General features: G+C 37.6%; 1 protein-coding gene across 2 annotated transcripts in view; it reads right to left on the minus strand.

The window, feature by feature from the left end:
• The window catches only part of Hpse2 (heparanase 2 (inactive)), a 592,793-nt gene that overhangs the window by 146,122 nt on the left and 426,022 nt on the right, over positions 1-20,649 (minus strand). For both annotated transcript variants that reach the window (XM_060389839.1, XM_060389845.1), the window contains one exon: positions 5,410-5,503. In XM_060389839.1, the coding sequence (XP_060245822.1) occupies positions 5,410-5,503 (94 nt within the window). The remainder of the gene's footprint in view (positions 1-5,409; positions 5,504-20,649) is intronic.

Raw genomic sequence — 20,649 nt, forward strand, 5'->3', positions numbered from 1 at the left:
CATACTTCTATGGCCCAACATCTAAGATATATTAGGAGCAGCATGATAACAGCGTATTGAGACTTTAAAAGAGTTGAGCTTTGCTAACTAACATGCAAAGGTGATTAAAGCATGTCAGGTGTAGCATTCATGGTCACTTAAGCAGCTAATCTTCCAAAACCTCTTCACAATTAATTTCTACGTAAATCCATGCTGCTGAAACACAACATTTTTAGTCTTTATTTCCTCTGAGATGTGTGATGTCTTATTAAAGTTAACGCCTATATTTCTTCAGTGGCTCTTCCTGCTAATATTTGTTATGCTGTGCATTCACTAAGGTTTCCTTGTTTCTTCTAGTTATATACTCACTCTTTCTTTTACTCCTGTCTCCAGGGAATAATACTGGTGAACAAATGGATCTGCTAGAATAATCAGTCTCACAAGCAAATCCACACATTTTTCTTTCTTGAGGAAAATGCTCCCTGTATTTTTCTCTCCTGGGTAGCAGTAACTTAATGGAAGGACAAACAGAGTGATTGTGTGTGTGTGTGCGTGTGTGTGTGTGTGTGTGTGTGTGTGTGTATGTGTGCGCGCGTGTGTGTGTATGTGTGTGTATGTGTGTGTATGTGTGCGCGTGTATGTGTGTATGTGTGTGTGTGTGTGTATGTGTGCGCGCGTGTGTGTGCGTGTGTGTGTGTGTGTGTGTGTATGTGTGTGTATGTGTGCGCGCGTGTGTGTGTATGTGTGTGTATGTGTGTGTATGTGTGCGCGCGTGCACACACACATGCACATATACTAGGGGTCGGCTGTTTCAGATACTTGTGCTTCATGCAATATTTGGCATTTTTAATTTGAATTACTTAATAAAAATTGAGAAAAGCATAAAGTAAGAATAATAACGGTCTTTTTAAGGACCGCACACACTGTTCTCCTTACCCTTACACATCTACCAGTGGCCCCCAAATAGCACACTAAGGAAAACTGTATCAGTTAGAGGGATCCTTTCCTTTAGGCACTAACCTACGTGCCACTTTCCTGGGCGACTTCCCATGCTTCTCTTCCTTTACATTGTAGGATGGATACAAACCATGATGGGTTCCTGTTACACACTGTTCTAACCATCACTGCACTTCATTATGAACATGCTTCATTACTGCTTTCCCACCAGACATAAGGTCTATGAGGACAAACATCACATTAGTTTTGCCTACTATTGTATTCTCAGAAGTCTGGAAAGCACTACAAATGGCACAGTTGATAAATGAATGGAGAAAGGATAGAAAAGAAGGAGGAAGAAATTAACTTTTCAAATACCGAGGAAGCCAACTGCAGCTTATTTAACATTCAAAGTGCAATCATATGGACAATACTTTTGGAAATACTTTCCTCCTGACTGGGATTTCACCAACTCCTTCCTGTGCTTATTGAATTGCTGAAAATAATATAAAAAGTGTTATTTCCTCCTCTGATTCCTCTAGGAGATGAAGACACAAATCACAGAGTCCAAATGACTTAAGCCAAAGTGGTTCTTCTTGGTTCTTATGTCACTGTTTTGGAGTCAGCCCAGCTCTCCGCACCATACCATCTGCATTGTGTCCTAAATGTGTCTCCCTTTTCCCATTTGACCTGTCTCTGTACTGTGAGATTCTCAGCCCTTTCCTTTGACTCATCTCCCAATATACAGATGATTATCCTTGTTCTAATGGAAAGGAGTGTGTAGCTCATCCAAGGTGTAGGTTGTCCAGACATTTCACTGGTTTCCAAAAGTATCAGAGATTTTCATCTAACCTGATAGTTCAATGACTACAGAGAAAACAGAATTCTTCTCTAAATGGCAGTCCAAATTTGGAAACCACAGCTGCTTTTAGCAATTGAGTCATTGCCTTTCAGGTGCCAAAAATATCACCTATTATATTCTCCAGGGTTCAAAGTAAGAGGAAAGAGAAAAGTCAAAGGACAAATGGAAAATAAAGGTAGCATAAAGCATTTCTAGGCATGAAATTATTAAAGTAATTAATAACTAACAATATTTACAGCAATAATGACTAGTACTCAGTATGAATACAACATCTGCTTGTGACCTTCCTTATTCCCTTAAAGAGGAGGGAATGTAGAATTCTTTGCATCTTCACTTTATAGGTGAAGAAATAAAGTCACGGATATCTGGGCTCTTGGCCCCAAATAAGGTGAAAGCTGACAGCTGTTGTCACTGCCACCTGCTGAGTAAAAAATGCTTTTTGATAATACCATGCGACGATTCTGATGCACCCCGTCCATCAATTCTTCTACTAACAGTTTCAGAGACCACAAGCAGGCAACTGTTCCTGCTATGCACTGTGTGAATTTAAGCTTGTATGTTTCATCACACAATAAATGATGTTTTTCCATGAAGCTTTGGATTGATTGGTTACACAGCCATAGAAGACCAGAATGGGGGACATGACTAGAGAGGACCTGTGGGTATGTTAGGTGTGTAACGGCCAAAGCGATGCCTGATCTTCCTGCTAAATCTACCCCTCCCTTCCAGGAGACTTTTACTTATAGGTCATTTCTCCTGAGGGTTCCATTATTCCTTCCTGAAGTGGGAGGCCACTTGAAGTGCATTAGGCACATTTTTAAAGGCTTGAATCTCAATTTATATCCCCTTTCCTTAAATTTTTGGGACCCCACAAAAACCAGGAAGTAAGCTTTTCTCCTCCTTTAGTTTTGGAATGTTCTGTGATGGTTAAGGACTTTGCAGTGGTAGAGAGTGATGTGGAGAGAGAACATGTCTTTGTTTTAACTTAGACTCACCTGCTTCACCTAATTGATAACACAAAGTTAGAACCTTTTCTCTTGGTACAATATTACTACCAGTAGCAATTCTTTAACTGGGTTCAAAGCTAGAAGAACTCAAAATAAAGGGACTTGACTATTTTGTACACTGTTGTAGTATAAACACTCAGAAGGCTGTCTAAAGCATAAATATCCACATATTTATAGGATGAGAGAATTAACTTACAAGTAAACAAATAAAAAATTCCTTCTAAGGAGTGACACTTAAGTGAGCATAGTGAGTTTAGAAAACTGTAGCATTCCATAGGTTGAGTTTTGTTCATTTTTGAGGCAGGGTCTCATTAGCCAAGGCTGGCTTCCAACTCATGATCCTGTTGCCTTAGCCTCCCAGGGGCTAGGTTATAGGCACGCACCACCACAATCAGCAATAGGTTGATATTCTGTTGCATCAGGCAACATGTTTGAATCTATTCAAATATTAAAGCTTAAAGCTGAATTCTTTGAGGCCACATCTTATTCTATTTTGTATCTCCAGAATCTGGCACTTGGTCTGGTGCTCGTGATACTTTCTACTAACCGTTGTCAAACAGACTGGCAGAAATATTTCAGATCATTTAGTTCTTTTTGCCTTCTTGATAGAAGGCAGTGGTAGAAAAAGGTTCTGGCCAAAGTACCTGGTCCCATGGTGATTACATTGGGATGCAGAGATCCAGAAGTCTTGAGAATTCTTAGGCTCTAACACTGCCCAAGAAAAAGTGAACACAAAGGCTGATGTTATTTGAATATGACATTAGAATGAAAGTATAAGACTTCAGCTTTAGTTCTCGATGGTGCTTTTCTCTGATGGCTTCAAACAGAAGTTTCCTTCAGAGGTAGTTTTAAACATGAATCATCCATTCATTTGTCTACAAACCCATTAATCTCACATTTACAGAAGGACTACTTGTTTTATTTTCTCAGAAAGATAGCTGAGCACACACAGAGTTCAGATTTCTAGAAAAGAACTTGACTGGACAGCACAAGATGTTATATTTCAATGAGGCCCAGTGGAAATTGTAGATTTAGAAATTGTAATTTAGAATGAACAAATCTAATCTCAAAATACGATCCTGTAACCTGTAACCCATGGAAGCAACTATGCAGATGACTCTTGGAGGCAGATCTCCTCTGGCCACAGGAATCCAGAGCATCAGGAATGAGACTAGAGACATTACTAATGAGTTCTTTGGTCATTTTGATTGGTCCATTAACTAAAGGGGTCTTATTGGAAAGACATAATGCAGTTGCTTAATATGATTTACTTGCCTCTCCCTTCTTACAAAAGTCAGCTCTTACATGGATATGGATCAGAATCATTTGCTTTCAAAAGCAGAACTTCAATGAATGTGAGCAATGATTATCTCCTTAAACTAGCCCCAAGTAAATCCCCATGAGAAGAAAACAAGCAAATTTTCCATTTCTTTATTAAACCACTTAGAATCAACTGCTGAAGTATTTTTTTACTGAAATTAAGACTCCTTTAATTCCAGTACTCAGGGAGGCAGAGGCAGGTGGACTCTGTGATTTCTAGGCCAGCCTGCTCTACAAAGTAAGTCTAGGACAGCTAAGGCTGTTACACAGAGAAACCATGTCTCAAAAAACCAAAACCAATAAAATAAAATAAAATAAAATAAAATAAAGAAGCTTTTAAAATAAAAATGTTTATCTTAATTATAAGTGTAGGACAAAGTAGGAAAGATGAAGAAAAAAATCTGTTTTAAAAACAAACAAACAAACAAACCCAAACCTTTAATATGATTCCCATGTAGAGTTTTTATTCTTTGAATTTTACTTTTTGTTTTAATTAATTTATTTATAGGATACTGTATGCTATCTCAGTTTGTATAATGAAGATTTTTACCTCTTCATTATTCTTTTACATGTAGAGCCTCTGAGCTCTCTTGCAGTGATTGATGGAATGTTTTCAGTGAGTAGCTACCTTACTGTGCTGGACACATGAGCGTATTTCCACCACCTCACTGTGTCATGGCACCTGCTATTCAACTTCGCTATCTTCCCCTTTCTCTTCTAGCTTCTGCTATTTTCTTGTTTGAGTGAATTATTTTACCTTTTCCATAGGGAAAGAAACATGCAGTATTTGTCTTTCTGAGTCTGGCTTATTCCACTCAACATGATGACATCCCTGTTTCAGAAAATGACAGGATTCCATCCCTCACTATGTAAGGAATGTTATACTGTTTCTTTGTCCATTTGTCCATTAGTAGATACTTTGGTCAATTCTGTGTCTCCGTTGTTCTCAACAGTGCTGTAGGAGGCATGGGAGTGAGAATAGCTCCTTGATAGGATGACCATACTTCCTCAGGATGACTGGGCCACATGCAGTTCTGTTTCTTTCACACCAGCAGTGTGTAAGAGCTCCATATCCCCAAAATCCTTAGTTAGAACAACTCTAGATCTTGATGTGACAAATAACACATTTTTCTAAATGTGAAAAATAATGACTCACAATCATCACTGAAAGAGGGTGATGCTGGCCATGGCCACCTGGACTGTTTTCCTACCCTTGTTTCCATAGCTCTAAATTCCAGCTGAGACCCTGCGACCTTTTCCCTGCATTTGTTCCAAGCACATCAGCTCACAAATAATTTTACTCACTTTCTGAATCTTCCTAATCTGATCAGAGAGTGTATCTAACAGACGAGTTTTCAGGAAGTCCATCACCTTGACCACCCGGCCATCAATGTAGCAACTGGAACAAAAATAAAATAAGAGTCAGATACAATTTTGAACAAGGCCCTAGAAATACACTTCTCTTAGCAGAAGTCTCTGTTTTCAAGGAAAGATTGGCCAGAACTTCATCTCCTGGTAGTTTTTACTCTTGATACTTTTAAAGCATATAATATACTTTGTACCCTCTCTATTTCCAATTCCATTTATCCATCCTTTCTCAGGTAAAACCTCATTTCTTGCTTTCCAGGAAATGACAGAAAATTTATAATCTAAACTTGGTAATAGGGAGAAACTTACTTTTTTCTTGGGAATGGGGCTTAGCCTTCAATCTCATGGCTGTCTCTACCTTTACTTTAAAGTAATAAAGGTGTGGGGAAGTTTCAAAGGAATCTGCAAACATTTGCTAGGTTTCAACATTTAAATAAGCAAATAAACAACAGAGCAACATTCTGATGCAGCGCAGTAAGTCTCAAGTGTTTCCAGAAAGCTTGCTTCCCTGGTAAAATTCATTAGAGTTGAACTCCCTCTCCATCATTGCGATGAATGAATGAGTGAGTAAATGAACAAACAAATGCAAAGAAATTCACAAATCAGTCCAAAAGCTCTTTTCTGAAATAGTAGGGCTGGTGCTTGTCTATTTTGCTGTCAGTCTGGTTTTCATTAAAGCTTACGAGAATCATCAAGCCGCACTGACACTATGTTGTGAACATTTGGCCGAAACAGGCCATCCTTTTTCTGGAGCCCTCCTTTCTCAGCAGGTACTGGCTCCAGGTCAGGTGGCCTTCATTGCCTTCATCCTCCCCTTACTCCTATCCTTGCCAAAGCTGAACTAAATAAATTTGTAAATGCTTATGACTCCCAGATGCCTAGCCTAATCTACTAAAGTCTCATTGGTTGATGACTAAAAATAGATTTTCTTTCATTGGAAATAAAATATCTATTCATTAGTACATACAGACCTATATGAAAATTCTTCTTAATGTTAAATCTCCATAACAACACATGATGTATTGGATGGTCAGGGTTGAAAATCTTTTGTTGTAAACAGGCATTCTGGTTGAAGTAAGGGGAGGGGCAACCTCCTATTGGCCTCTCTCACTACCATAAGACATTCCAAAGAACCAAATGTTTAAAAGTCACTGATATGTTAAAACACATGTGATTTTGAAGACAGACATCTGAGTTAAGATTCCTGATTTGGTGTTTGCTACTTATATAATCACAGACGTTTTCCTAGTCTCTACAGACTTCACTTTTAGCATATTAAAATTTTTTATCTACCATCTCTCTCTCATCTATCTATCTTCTTTCATCTATCGATCTATCTATCTTCCTGCCTATCTATTATATGTATGTATGTATGTATGTATGTATGTATCTATCTATCTATCTATCTATCTATCTATCTATCTATCTATCTATCTAATTTTTGTTTGCATGTTTGTTTTTGAGACAAAGACTCATTTTGTAGTCTAGGCTGTCCTGGAGCTCACTATGTAGCTCAGGCTGGCCTTGAACTATGGCATTTCTCCCGTTTCAGCCTACCAGATTCTGGAATTTCAGAAGTGTGCCATCATGTTTGGTTGCTTTCTTATTTATTAAAGAGAGGTGGCATATTGCTCTCGGGTTTAATTTCAAATCAAGTAGATAATGAACCTTAAATGCTTGACACAGAGCAGACACATAATGCTTTCTTGTCTTCTGGCCTTTCTAAGTTCAGTTCAGACATAGAAGACTGGTTGCTAAGATTATGTGTGAGTACAGATCTTAAAAGTAGAAGCGGTGTCAGAAGACATATACTTAAATGTTCTGTGTGGTTACCTACATAAAGGAATAAAACAATAATACCGCATTTCAACTCATCTCTGGTTCAAATGCTAAACTCAGGTTCAACAAACATTTATTATATGTAACACAGTTTCAGTCATGGCTACTGCCTTAATATTTGTCACAACATCTTCTTGCTTATATTTCATTATTACCATCTCTAATTTAAGAAGTTGAGCTAGGTAGTACATACATGAAAAGTGGGCATATTGGGAGGAATCATTAAAATTAAAGCAAATCTGAACAATGTTACTCTAATACACAGCTGAAGAAATAAACATTTACAAGGTGACAAGTCCTATGACAAATAGTATTCTATAATTATTCTCTTAATATTCAAGCAAGCATATTATAGTTTCCTGTTTTCTTTACATTAATTTCTCAGCAACTGTTATAACAATCAGTTTTTATGATTTTTGCTGCTAACACATAGTTTAATAGTTATTGAGATAAAGAGATCAGATGTAATTTTTCAGTATGTAGGATTCTCCACAAACATTTACAGTAACCCATCTGATCTATGGTCCTTTCATTCTTTTCCTTTGTTCAAGTTACATAGAACTTAGAGTTAAAAACCCTAGTTCAATATGCTTTGCCACTTACTACCCATGTGATATTGGATCCTCACCCCCTTTTTCCAAGTTGGCATAAAAAGTAATGGATTTAATTATAACATTTTTGTACATATCTGGATTTCTCATTCTATAAAATGGGTTTGAAAATTCAAGCCTGGAGCCAAGATGGCATGGTGGGTAAATGTGCTTGCCACAAAAGCCTGCTGCCCTGAGCTTGACTTCTGAGACTTGTCTCTGACTGCCATGTTCGTGTGCTCTCCCTCCCAATTTCCCTCTCTCCCCTTCTCTGTGTATGTGTGTATGTCTCTGTCTGTCTATCTCTCATACACACACACACACTAAATGAAAATGTTAAAAAAATAGTCAAAATTCAAGCTTGTAATATTTTTATAGTGAACAAATAAAGAAAAAATACTTGCCACAGAGCCTAGCACATAAAAGCTACCTTATACCCAATTATACCATAAAGCTACTTAAAGGCTCAAGGTAGCAGAAACCTGACTAAAAGGCTATGCTTTGGGGTGGTAGGGGAACCTCTCTCTAGAGAAGTTTCTCATCCACTGTGAGGTTTGAAGGAGGAAAATACACAGCAGTAAAGACTTTGGATTCCTTGCAGGTGGGCGCAGAGAGAAATATGTTCTGTATTACTGTTTGCTTGGTGACTGACATTCTGTTTTTCTGGACCCAGAAGTAGTATAATTCCCCCTTCTTTCAGCACAGAAGGAGCTCCAATAGAAATTTAACTTAAGCCTTTTAAGAGCCCATTATTGACCCCATTTTTAACCTAACAAGCTGGATTTGATTATTTTCAGTTGTTCCTTGGCTACTCTTGAAGACTGAATTTGGGCTGGAGCAGGAAGAGCTACAGGCAGAGAAACCAGTGGACAAAGTAGCTTTGATGGGGTGGGTTAGGAAAAGATGGTGTGGTTCCTAATAAGGGAAGATAGAGAAGTGCAAGTGAGAGGCTGTGATGAAAGCACTCATAAGATTCCTGAGAGGGTTACACCAAGGTATGGAGTGAATGATACCACGATCTCAAGAGACAGTGTGCTTCAGAGAACATTATGCTGAGGACCTTCAGGCATTAGAGTTGGACCACAGCTTGTCGAGGGAGATGAAGTATTTAGTTTGATATATCAAACATCCACAGAATGTCAAGAAGGAATATATAGCGGGTACTGAGAAACAGAGGAAAACTGAGATGGGTAATGCTGACCTGGGCTCTTCAGCTTATAAGTCATGGTGAAACTATGGTAATAGATGAAGTTGTTAAGCAAATAAGGGAAAGTCACAGAAATGTCAGGGATCCTTTAAAGTGCTTCTCAAATATGGCCCTGGGCATTGTCTGTACCTTTGACCCAACTAAGGGGCTCTTGTCCCTGCCCTGCGCAAACAGCATCTTTCTAGCAACTCTTGTCTGAGTCTAATTTATATTTAGATGTGAAAGGAGCCCTCTTATTAGACTGAGAATTTCAGCAATTTTCATTTGCAACTTAAACTCACTTTTGCCTTAAACTATTGAGAAAGGAACTTTGGTCACTAAAATTTGGGATCATACTGAAGAGAGGGAAAGGAGATCATTTTACAACAAAGCATGAACTGAATAAACCTAAAGCCGCTTTTATTATATTTTATTTTCTAAATTTAGATTGGAGTTCACTCTAATCAGGTCTAATCTGGAACAATTTATTATGCATCACAAGCTGGCTTCAACTCACAAATAGGCCTCGTACCTCAGCCTACCTGAGAAAGCCTTACTTTTGGGAGCTTTGGTTCCAATAATACCTCTCCATAGTGCCACAGTTATAGTCCCAATATAGCACACAGATGTGGATGTAAAGGAAGCGAGGTAGTCTGTGCTCACCATTTAGTGATATATAAATTGCTCATCATGATGATGAGGGGTTTTTTATTTATTAATTTACTTATTACATACCTTAGCTACAGCCCAACTCCGATGATACTGACTGCTAATAAAAACTGGAAGCCAGGCTAAATTACCACTGTTTTTTTCTAGTGATTTGGGGGCAACTCTCTTCTTTTCTGCCTTTTGCCCTGAGAAGATAATGGTGTTTCTTAGCTACCTGCCAGTTTCCACAAAGATAATTAGTTTAGAAATGGCCACAGAAGATTCTGAAGACAGATAAAAAAAGAGAGAAACTGGTGGTAGGAGAGCAAAGAAAATTTTCAATTACAGAAACTCTAGAAACTATATAAATCCCAACAGTGTGATTTTAAAATCCCCTACAGTAACATTTTAAAGTAAATCTTAGCTCTCCTCCAAGCTATTATAAACCCAGCTTTTGCAAGATCACACAGAAAATGGAGCTCAATTGATGGGTGAAGCCGAGAAGGGTATGTCGAATTGAAATAACCTTTTCATAACTATTGTAAAGAGTTGAGACATTTGGGTGTGATCTGAACAGTTTCTCTTGCTTGATGGGAGCTGTTGTCGTTCTTGTCTCTCGAGTGGCAGGTCATACCAAGCGTGGCAAGAAGTCTGAGTATTCAAAGCAAACGTATTCTCTTATCAATTTATTCACCAACATTCTAGTACATTAAAATGTTTATTAGTATATGATATACTTTATCTTATTTTTAAAGCACTTTCTTGTTCTTATTCTAAGAGAAATAAATGCAAATGCAAATTAAAAAATGAGCACAAACAAAATAGAAGTATAAAATGAGAAGGAGTCACTTATCAGACCAATCCTTAGAATCACTGTTCACATTTGGATCAATATCATTCCAGAATTTTTCATAGTCAGTATACAGGAAATATTAAGGAAAATCTATTCTAGATCTTACTGTATTAACATATAAATCTAAGCTCGCCCAACTAAGACAGTCATCTTACAGAGGTATTGGTCAAAGCATCCTTCTTTGATTTTTACTCCACCCTGATAACCATGCCATTCAGCTGCAGCTCCGGTGTCTTTCCACCTATCTCCTTCCCAGCATCCTCAGATTCAGTTTTAGGATTGTGGTACAATTAGCCACTTATGCCCATTAGCTTCTTAAAACCTTTAATGAGGAGAGTTTGTTGGCCCCAGGGGCAGCTGGTTTTGTTTACCTGCCCCGTTACTTTAAGAGGAAAAACCTTTGACCCTTATTACCTGACCCCTTCTTTTATTTCAGGTAATTGCATTAGGGCTGGCTTCCCAATGCTCAGGAATTTCCGGACCTTTTTTTTTTTTTTTTTCCTTCTGCCTGCTGCTTTCAAGGAGGAGGGGCAATCTACTCAGAATTTTAACACCCAGCCTGCTGACTGAGCAGGTAATTCCATAAAACTGAAGCCCAAGGTGAGGGGGTGGAGAAGCTTAAAAAAAATCATTAGAACAACCCTGCTGACCTGTAAACCCTGGCCTGACACCTCGAAGCCAGACGGTGGAGAGAGCAGGTTGGAGACTCTATAAAGCTCTATAAACCGTGCTTGCCCCTCCTCCAAAGGGCCTCACTCCGGGCTCCCGCTGAGCCACTGCTGTTTGCACTTGCCATAGGGTTTGATTCTGAGGTGGCTCGTTCTTCCTCTTCTCTGCAGTGGGTCAAATTTCCTAACTTGTGTTTAAAATTACTTGGGCAGGAAAGCTTGAATGAAGTAAATACTCCTACAAACATAAATACTTTTTTGAGCTGTCTTAAATTTGTTTGAGTAACTCCATACATAAGTTACCCAACAGACTAAAATATTACAGTTAATTTCAAAGAGTTTGTACTATGAAAAAATATATCTATAGCAAACTGGTATACACAAAGGCTGAAGTCATGGCCATCCCCCAGCACACAACGTATACTCAACAAAACAATGAGTGACTGACTGCGCGATTTAATCCTTGGTGAGCCAAGGATATGGATGTGGGACCCAAGTGTCTCAAGGCTAAGCACCTCATTCCTAATCTGTTCTTCTCAGTTAACTCCTTGCAGATTTTAGATCCAGAGCCTGAAGCATAGTATTTCCCCCATGTATTCACAATTGTCTGTGGAGAGACACTATCTTGGCAGAGGCTCAAACAGCTGGACCTTGATCCCAGCAGTGCTGGGGAGAGTCTGCAGGAAGCTGGAAAAGGAATGGGTAAGGAAAATCCTACATACTACAGCCATGGGAGTGGGCTCTGAAGAGGTCTCCTCCAGGGATTTGAGAGTTACAGCAGGCAATGGCACTGAGCTTGTGGGGCCGGAATGCATCCAGGTGGTTTATGTCTGAAAACTGACTGTGGGGTCATCCTTGCAATGAGATCAAGTGTACAAAATACAAAATTAGGCTCAAAATTAAATATTTATATAGAATGACAAAATAAATGACAACAAGCTTCTAGAAACTTGATTTTTTTTTCTTCTTTCTGTTTCTATATCCATCACTTCCCCCATTTCCTCTTGTTTTCATTTTTCCACCCTTTAGGCAATTTAACAGAAATGTAAGTATAGAAATACTTCCTGATAGTACCCTTTAGACAACCTAACAATGCTCTTAGCAGTAAAACAAAAACAAACAAACAAACAAACAAACAAACAAACACAATTCCAAGAAGGACCAGAAGTTAAAGCCAGTACCTTGCTGGCAAACCTAACCGTGCGGCAGCATCAGTAGAAGGAACGGCAGAGATGTCAGAACTCACCACCCACATGCGCTGGTTTTAAAAAGTCCTGATTCTTGAAATTTTGATATATGTACACAATGAAATATGATCATTGCCTTGTGTGGAATCTGGCATGTGACAACACCAACCCACTATCTCATTGGTGTAATAGTAGCACAGTTGTTATAAATGTAACTAACTGATTTCTGGTTGAAGATAACAGCATCTACCATGGAAATTTGGAGAGAAATTGAAGAAGACACTAGACGATGAATAGATCTTTCATGTTCATAGATTTGAATAATGTTTTGAAAAATAAATGTAACACCAAAAGTAGTCAATAGACATAATGCAATCCCCATTAAAATTTCAATGACATTCTTCACATACACACACACACACACACACACACACACACACAAATCATATAGAAGCCCACAGATCTTCAATAGATAAAATAATTCTAAGCAAAATAATAACAATAATCAGACAGAATACCTGATCTCAAATTATACTATAGACCCACAGTGACAGACAACATGGTTCTGGTGCAAAAACACACATGCAGACCAATGAAATGGCATATAGAGGACCCAGAAGTATACTCATACAGTTATAGACACCTAAATTTTGACAAAGATGCCAAAACATACATTAAAAAAAAGACAGCCTCCTCAACAAATACTGTTGGAAAAACTGGATATTTACTTGCAGAAGGATAAAATTAGAAACATATTACTCACTCTGAGCAAAATATCAATTTAAGGTAGATCAAGAACTTTAATATGAGATTTTGAAATGTCTAGTAAATCATATGGAAGATACTTTAAGATGCAGGCATATGCAAGAGCTTTCAGAACAGGAAGTAACTCTTAGAACTAACTAGTTGGATTACATAAAACTAAAAAGATTCTGCATAACAAAGGAAATGAGCCCCAGAGTGAAGGGTCATCCTATAGAATGAGAGAAAAGCTTTTCTAGCTGTTCTTCAAACCGGCGGTAAATATGTTGAATGATGCTGAATTATGTGAAGCTGAAATAGAAACTGTTGGTAAAGTACTTATCATATAAGCCTGAGGTCCTGACCCTAGATCCACAGCACCCGGTAACCAAGTTGGCTGCAGCAGTAAATGCCTGTAATACCAGTCTTGTGGAAGAAGAAAAGGAAAATCTCTGAAATGTGCTGGCCAGCCAGTCTTGTTAATTTGGTGAGCTCCAGAATAAGGAGAGAAATCTTGTCTCAAAAGATAAGGTGGGGGGGGGGGAATAGAGGAGAATAGTGCCACAATTTCTGGCCTCCGTAGGCATTTGGGCACAACACACACAGTATAAATAAACAATAACTACAAAATTAAACACTATCCTTCCCCTGAAAAACCCTTTCCAATCAATAAATGGACTGATGAACTGAGTTGCAATTCTTGAATCAAGAAATACAAATGATCAATAATATTTTTAAAAGTGTTTAATATTCTCTTAGCCGTTAAGAAATGCCAATTAAAACTACTTTGAGATTCTAACTTAGCACAGTAGGAATGGCTAAGATCAAGAAAACAAAGGACAAAAAAATGTGTGGGAGGATGTGGGGAAAAAGGAATGTTTATTTGTTGCTGAGAGATGTAGTTGGGTTCATCACTGCTGATATCATTTCAGAGCTTCCCCCAAAAATTAAAATTAGCACAACCACATGGCTCAGCTTTACCATTCCTAGGCATATAGCAGAAAGACTCCAGTCCTGCCAGAGGTGTGTGTGCACTCACATTTACTGCTGTAGTATTTATAGTGCCAAGAAATAGCGTCAGCTTAGGTAAGTAGGTCAAGAAAACATGGTATATATATACACAGTAGCATTTTATTCACTTATAAAGAAAAATGAAATTAGGATATTTACCAACAAGCAAAAGAAGCCAGACTAATAAACACAAATATTGTATGTTTTCCCTCATACAGGGTTCCTAGATTTTAATTTCTATGTATGCATTTGTGACTGCATGTGTGTGTGTGTGTTTGTGTGAGGGTGTCATGCGAATAGAAAAACAACCATGAGAAGAGGAAAAGAAGATCTTATTAGAAGGAAGGGAAGAGGAGTACAAGTGATAGGAAAGTTGGGGGTTGCAGAAAGGAAGGAAACCAACAGGAGGGCATTCAGACAGAACACAGGAGAGAGTATGGGAGGCCAATGAACAAAGCACTACGAGAATGCCCTACCGAAACCCATTACTTTGTATGCCAACTTAAAAAATGAAAACAAATCGCAAGACAAAATAAAAACCAAACTTGAATGAAAACAAGCATATATGTACCATGCTCACGTAGTTTTATATAAATTAAAGTTATGTGATTTATACAATTTTTTCAAGCGTGCAAGCAGTACTATATGGCTTATGGGTTCTCATGTACATAGTAAAGATTAAAATGTGTGCTAGAAGCATGTAATCTGAAATTACTCAGTTGTATGTCTGGAAAAATAATGAGGCTAAGCTGGGAAACAAGTACATTTCACTTTCATATTTAAATGTTTTGTTTCACATAAAATATAAGCAAAATAAATATAGCAGTGAAACTTATCAATTATGAATGGTGGATCTATAAGAATTTATATCTAACTTTGCTTCCATTTTTTTGTTTTATTAAGGCTACTGTAACAGGAATTTTTACATAGTTAAATTATCCTTTTTCATCAGGAAGAGAGTCAATAATGAATCTCCCTGAGAAAACTTACACACAAGAACTTTTTCAAATAAAGATAATAAGCAAAAATTTCCTGACCAAAACAAACAGAAACTATTCAGAAAAACAGGTCCACTTATAAAGGCAGAAAGGCAAATGGACAATAGATGCCAAGAGTGAGACTGTGTGGGACTAAACTTCACTGAGTAGATGAAGAGAAGAGCAGGAAAATCAGTTTCATTCATTAAACTGTGCTGTATCATTACTAAGACTAAACTGCTTTTCCTGCTATTGATTTCTTTTCCGTTTCCAGGTGGGTCTTCGTGTCATTGTCTGAACGCACCCAGGCCGTGCTCTGGTGGGATGGCCAAATTGCAGTTCATGGAAGAATAGTCATGGCTTTGAGTAGGAAGGGAGCGATCCTGGAGAGTTTCTTGGAAGTTTTTCACTGCAAATTCATTCTCAAAGTTTAATGACAGTAAAGATGTAAAGTTGACACCTGAGATTTCTTTTCCTACCTGTGGTATTTTTACCTCATGTAGGAAGGGCCTACATGACTTCAAGGGCCTTCTCATCTACAGACGTGCAGATCCTGAGATAAAATTGAATTGTTGGTTTGCCATAAAACACTTTACTAAGCTTCTAAGTTCTACATCTACATCTAGACCAGCACAACTAGAAAGGTAGATATTAACAGGTGCCATAGTCTTCCTTGGTCACAGGAAAGCCCTTGGCATAGGGAGCCCACTGGAACACAAAGGCAATTACTGGCATTAGATGTATCTCTGTATTCCGCCTTTCTCACACTATCTCCTGTGTACTAAGGATGTTCCAGAGCTTGAAGATATTGGTACTTTGTGCTTCCTTATAATGAATGGTAGTATAACCAAAGAATCCTTAACAATGTTACCATAGGCTTGTGCTATCAGATGTCTTAAATAATTTTCACAAATAACCCACTCTTATGTCCATATAGAATCCACTGTGCTTGATAAGCGCTTTTTTGTATATAGTTTCACTGATTCTTAGAACTTCCCCAAATGAGGGTATGTTCTCCAGATCTTCCCAGATTTTCTCCTCTAAAATGCAAGATAAGAGTAAGACAGGGCACTAGAGGCTGGGGCTCATCTGAGGACCCCCACCTTGAATTTAGAATGCTTGACAATCCTCCGTCCCTCTTCTCACATAGATTCCCTGAGTCTGTGTGGCACAGATACTATGCTCTAGAACAAGAATTAGTGAGATGAAACGCAGGAGAAGCAGTGAAGGTGATGGGAAATGGTTATATCCTTCAAGGGAAGCAAAAAGAAAATAGAATGGATACATGATGGAACTTGGGCTAATGAAGTCTCAAAGGATTCTGGTGTGGAAGAACAAAGCACAGTTCAGTGGTTTCCAAATTCCAGTTTTATCAGAATTGCCTAGAACTACATTCAACTTGTTTAATTTTAGTTTGTAAATAGCAAATAGGTTCATATGGCTCAGAAATCAAAAGGGGGAAAAACAGCATATGGTAAGAAGTTCCCTTCTACCTCTCTTTGTGACATCATTTCCCCCTTTCTATGCAAGAAATGTTGCCAGTTTCTTGTATTTCAGTGGTTTTAAGTACATATAAAAGCAGAACATTATTCATTGTTTTTAACTACTCCCATTCCTAAACATTGTCCTGTCAAATTGTTTGCATTAGTACACAAAATTTTCCCGTCTTTTAAAATTACATTAGCATTCTATTCCATGAATACATTACGACTTTATTTAGCAGATTCTCTATTCCTAAAACTGTTTAGTTATTTTAAATTCTGTTATAAAGTTGAACCAAGTGACATTGTGTGATGCATGCCTAAGGAAACTAGGTTTCAGCATGCATTCTCCACTAAGTAGCTCTAGTTAAGTCTGCTAGTGTTTTGAGCTTTTGGAAGAAATGTAATGACCAGTAGGTGTAGCCTTTTCCCAAAGTATGTACATGGACCACTTCCCCAAGACAGAGAACTATACTGAATGAATATGAATTAAAGTTTCACAAATTTATTTATTTTCTTAGGTTTTAATTATTTAACAAAGTATATAATATTCTTTACATTATACTTTGAAGAATCAAACTTAGTCAAGCTATGCTATCCTCTTGTTTTGTAGCTAGGAACTCAGAGAGTTTCTATCTAAAATATGATAGAACAGTGTGACAGTGAATTCTGATTGGCAGTTTGGCAGGATCTACAATCACCCAAGAGATGGACCTGTGAGCAAGTCCATGAGGGAGGTCAGGACTGGGCTCAGTGTTGGTGGCCATTCCATGGCCTGGGTCCTGAGAGAAGCAGCACCCATCATTCCCTGCTTCCTGAATCACATCCTGTCACTGTCCTTCCTCTCACATCGACTTGTATTACCAAGCTGCAAACCAAAATAGACCTTTCTTTACTTAAGTGGCCTTAAAAACTTTAGAAAATTTCTTATTCTTATATTTGTGCATAATATGTGTATATGCAATGCTGTGTGCCTATGGGCGTGCTCGGGTCATAGTGTGGAGGTAGGAGAACAACTCTTGGGAGTTGTTTTTCTTCTTCCACTTTCATATAAGTTGTGAGGATCAAACTCATGCCATCAGGCTTGTATGGCAAGCACTTTATGCACTGAACCTTCTCTCCAGTTTTTAAGTTGCTTTTGTCAGGTGTTTTGTTGCAGCAATGTGAAAAAAAAAAGAATACGAACAGTAAAGCTCAATAAATATATTGCCTTGCTTAATTTAGTCCTAAATCTGCCTAGGGAGACCCTATAGGCTGAAAAATAAATCTAGAAAGATTGAAAAAAAAAAAAACAAAAAGGAAAAACAAAAATGGGATTAAGACAGAAGGTGATACAGCAACTGGAGTTATGAGATGAAGTTATTTAACATTTGTGAAGGAAGTGACACAGCGTAAGTCAAGGCTAAACGCAAGGATAAACAGTCACACGGTAATGTGTAATGACGTTACACATTCTCAGAACAATGAAGTACGGTCTGAGCGTACTGGACACAAGGCTGACTAGACCTCTAGATTTTCCAATTTTCCTTCAGTTCTCTCACTCAACAATCATTTCACAGGCCTACTATGTAAAATATTGGAGATCAAGTAGTGGAGAGGAAAATTTCTTTGTTCCTGCATAGCTTACATTCTGAAAAGATTAAAAATAGTGAATTATTTCTATTAAAGATAAATACAATGAAGAAAATTATAAAGGAGGACAGAGGCATTACATAAGAACTGGGTGTATGGTTCAGTTGGTAAAGCACTTACCTTGCAAAAATGAGCACCTGAATTTGATCCTCCAAACTCACATAAAAATGCCAGGTTTATGTTTATGATTACTGGGGCAGTGGAGATAGCATGGTACACGGGTTTTGCTGACCTGCTCATATAGCTTAATTATGAGCTCCAGGCCAATGAGGAGTTCAATCTCAAAGGAGGTAGAGGATGTATGAAAGGAGGACACACGGGTTCCTATAAATTTCGGATGTTTTTGGCAGGGGGAAAGGTAAATACAAAGAGTTAAGGAGTGGAATTAAGTATCTCGGGAAGGTTTCCAGGAACGGGAAGGAGATCCGGGTAGAGGTGGGTAAGGTAGGAGGACGGCAGCAGAAGAGTTCAGGGAATCAGCAGCTCTACTGGCCCCTGTAAGGACATTAGAGGCAAATGCACTTTTAGTTGAAATAAAGGACACTGAATGATTTTAGAGAGGTAATAGTGAGATCATTGACTAATAAGTGATCACTGAAATAGAAAGCAAATTGACCAGGTAGGAATTGATGGATGAAGAATTAAAATTTTTGAATTTTGATTGCGGTGGTGGAAGTGGTTACAAATGTTTTAAATCTGGACCTCTTTTAAAAGTACAACTGGCAAAATTTGAAGACTGCTTACCAACTGGTAGAATAGGAGAAAGTTCTGCACAAAGAGAAAACAAATGAAACTGTAATTAATGACTAACAACACAAAGAGCAAGCAAGAAATCCAAAACTGACTGCAGTAAACACATAACTTCAAATATTAACAAAGCAACAACAAAAAACAAGCTAGCTGAATAGATTAAGAAACAAAATCTATTTTTCTGTGGTCTATTAGAAACCTATCTTATATTTAAAGATAGGCACCACCTTAGAATGACAGATAGAAAAAATATTCCGACTCAATCAGATCAGGAAACAAGCAGGCATTGCCATCCTGATATCTGTCAAAATAGTCTTCAAAATAAAACTAATTAGAAGAGATAAAGACAAGTACTTCATTTAACAAGATATCAAGAAATTATCAGAATATTAGATATGCAACAAATTCTGGCAACTGTATGTCATAAAAAGTATACTCATAGAATTAAAGACAGACTAACAACAGAGCCTATAATTGTAGGTAAATTTAACACTCCACTTTCTCCAATATACAGGTCATCTAAAAAAAGCTTATTAGAAATCTCAGAATTGAGTGACAACTTACACCAAATGGATCTAACAGATATCTACAGAATATTTACCCAAACATCAAAGAATAAAAATTCTCATCATACTCAGAAGCACATGGAAACTTTTCTAAAACCTCATGCTGGACATAAACTAGCCTTAATAAATACACAAAATCAAAATCATTCCATATATCATATCTGATCATTATGCAGTAAGGCTTAACATCAACAGAACACAAAATTCTGGTAAGTATATAAATTTATGGGTATAAACAGCTCATTACTGAATGATGAATCAAAAACTAAAAATAAAAAAGAAACAAAAAAGAAACCAAAATATTCTTGAAACTAAATAAAAATGAAACCCAATACAACAAAGCTCCTTGAATACATTAAAAGCAGTCCTATGAGGAAAATTTATAAGTCTAGATACTTACATTTAAAAATCAGAAAGAGACTGTGAAGAGAGGAGGAAGGAGGTACTCTTCCTTGGGATGTAAAGTAAATAAACTTAAACAAAATAAAAATTAACTTAAAAATCAGAAAGAGGAGCTGGGTGTGGCGGTTAGGCTCTAACCCCAGCCCTCGAAGAGGCAGAGGCAGGTGGATCTCTGTAGCTTCAGTTCTACAAAGTGAGTCCAGGACAGCTAAGGGTACACAGAGAAACCCTGCCTCAAAAAACTAAAACAAGTAAGTAGGTAAATAAATAAATAAATCAGAAAGAATACAAATAAAAGATGTAATGATGAAACTCAAAAATTAGGAAAAACAAGAACCAAATGTAAATATGCTGAATAAAATACTAGCAAAAATAATACAGGCACATATCAGGATCAAGCTGGCTCCATCCCAGAAATTCGGGGCCAGGTCAATATAAGTAAATCAGTAAATACAATAAATCATGTAAATTGACTGAAAGACAAAAATCACATGATCATTTTAATAGTGGCAGAAAAAGCTTTTGACAAACCCATTATGCTTTTATGATAAAAAATTCTGGAAAGAGTAGGGCTGGAAAAACATAAAGGCTACATATTAACGTGAAAAAGGCTATAAATCTGAAAACCTATAGTAAGGTGTGATAT

Source organism: Meriones unguiculatus, chromosome 1 (genome assembly GCF_030254825.1).
Source record: "Meriones unguiculatus strain TT.TT164.6M chromosome 1, Bangor_MerUng_6.1, whole genome shotgun sequence".
Classification (NCBI taxonomy): domain Eukaryota; kingdom Metazoa; phylum Chordata; class Mammalia; order Rodentia; family Muridae; genus Meriones; species Meriones unguiculatus.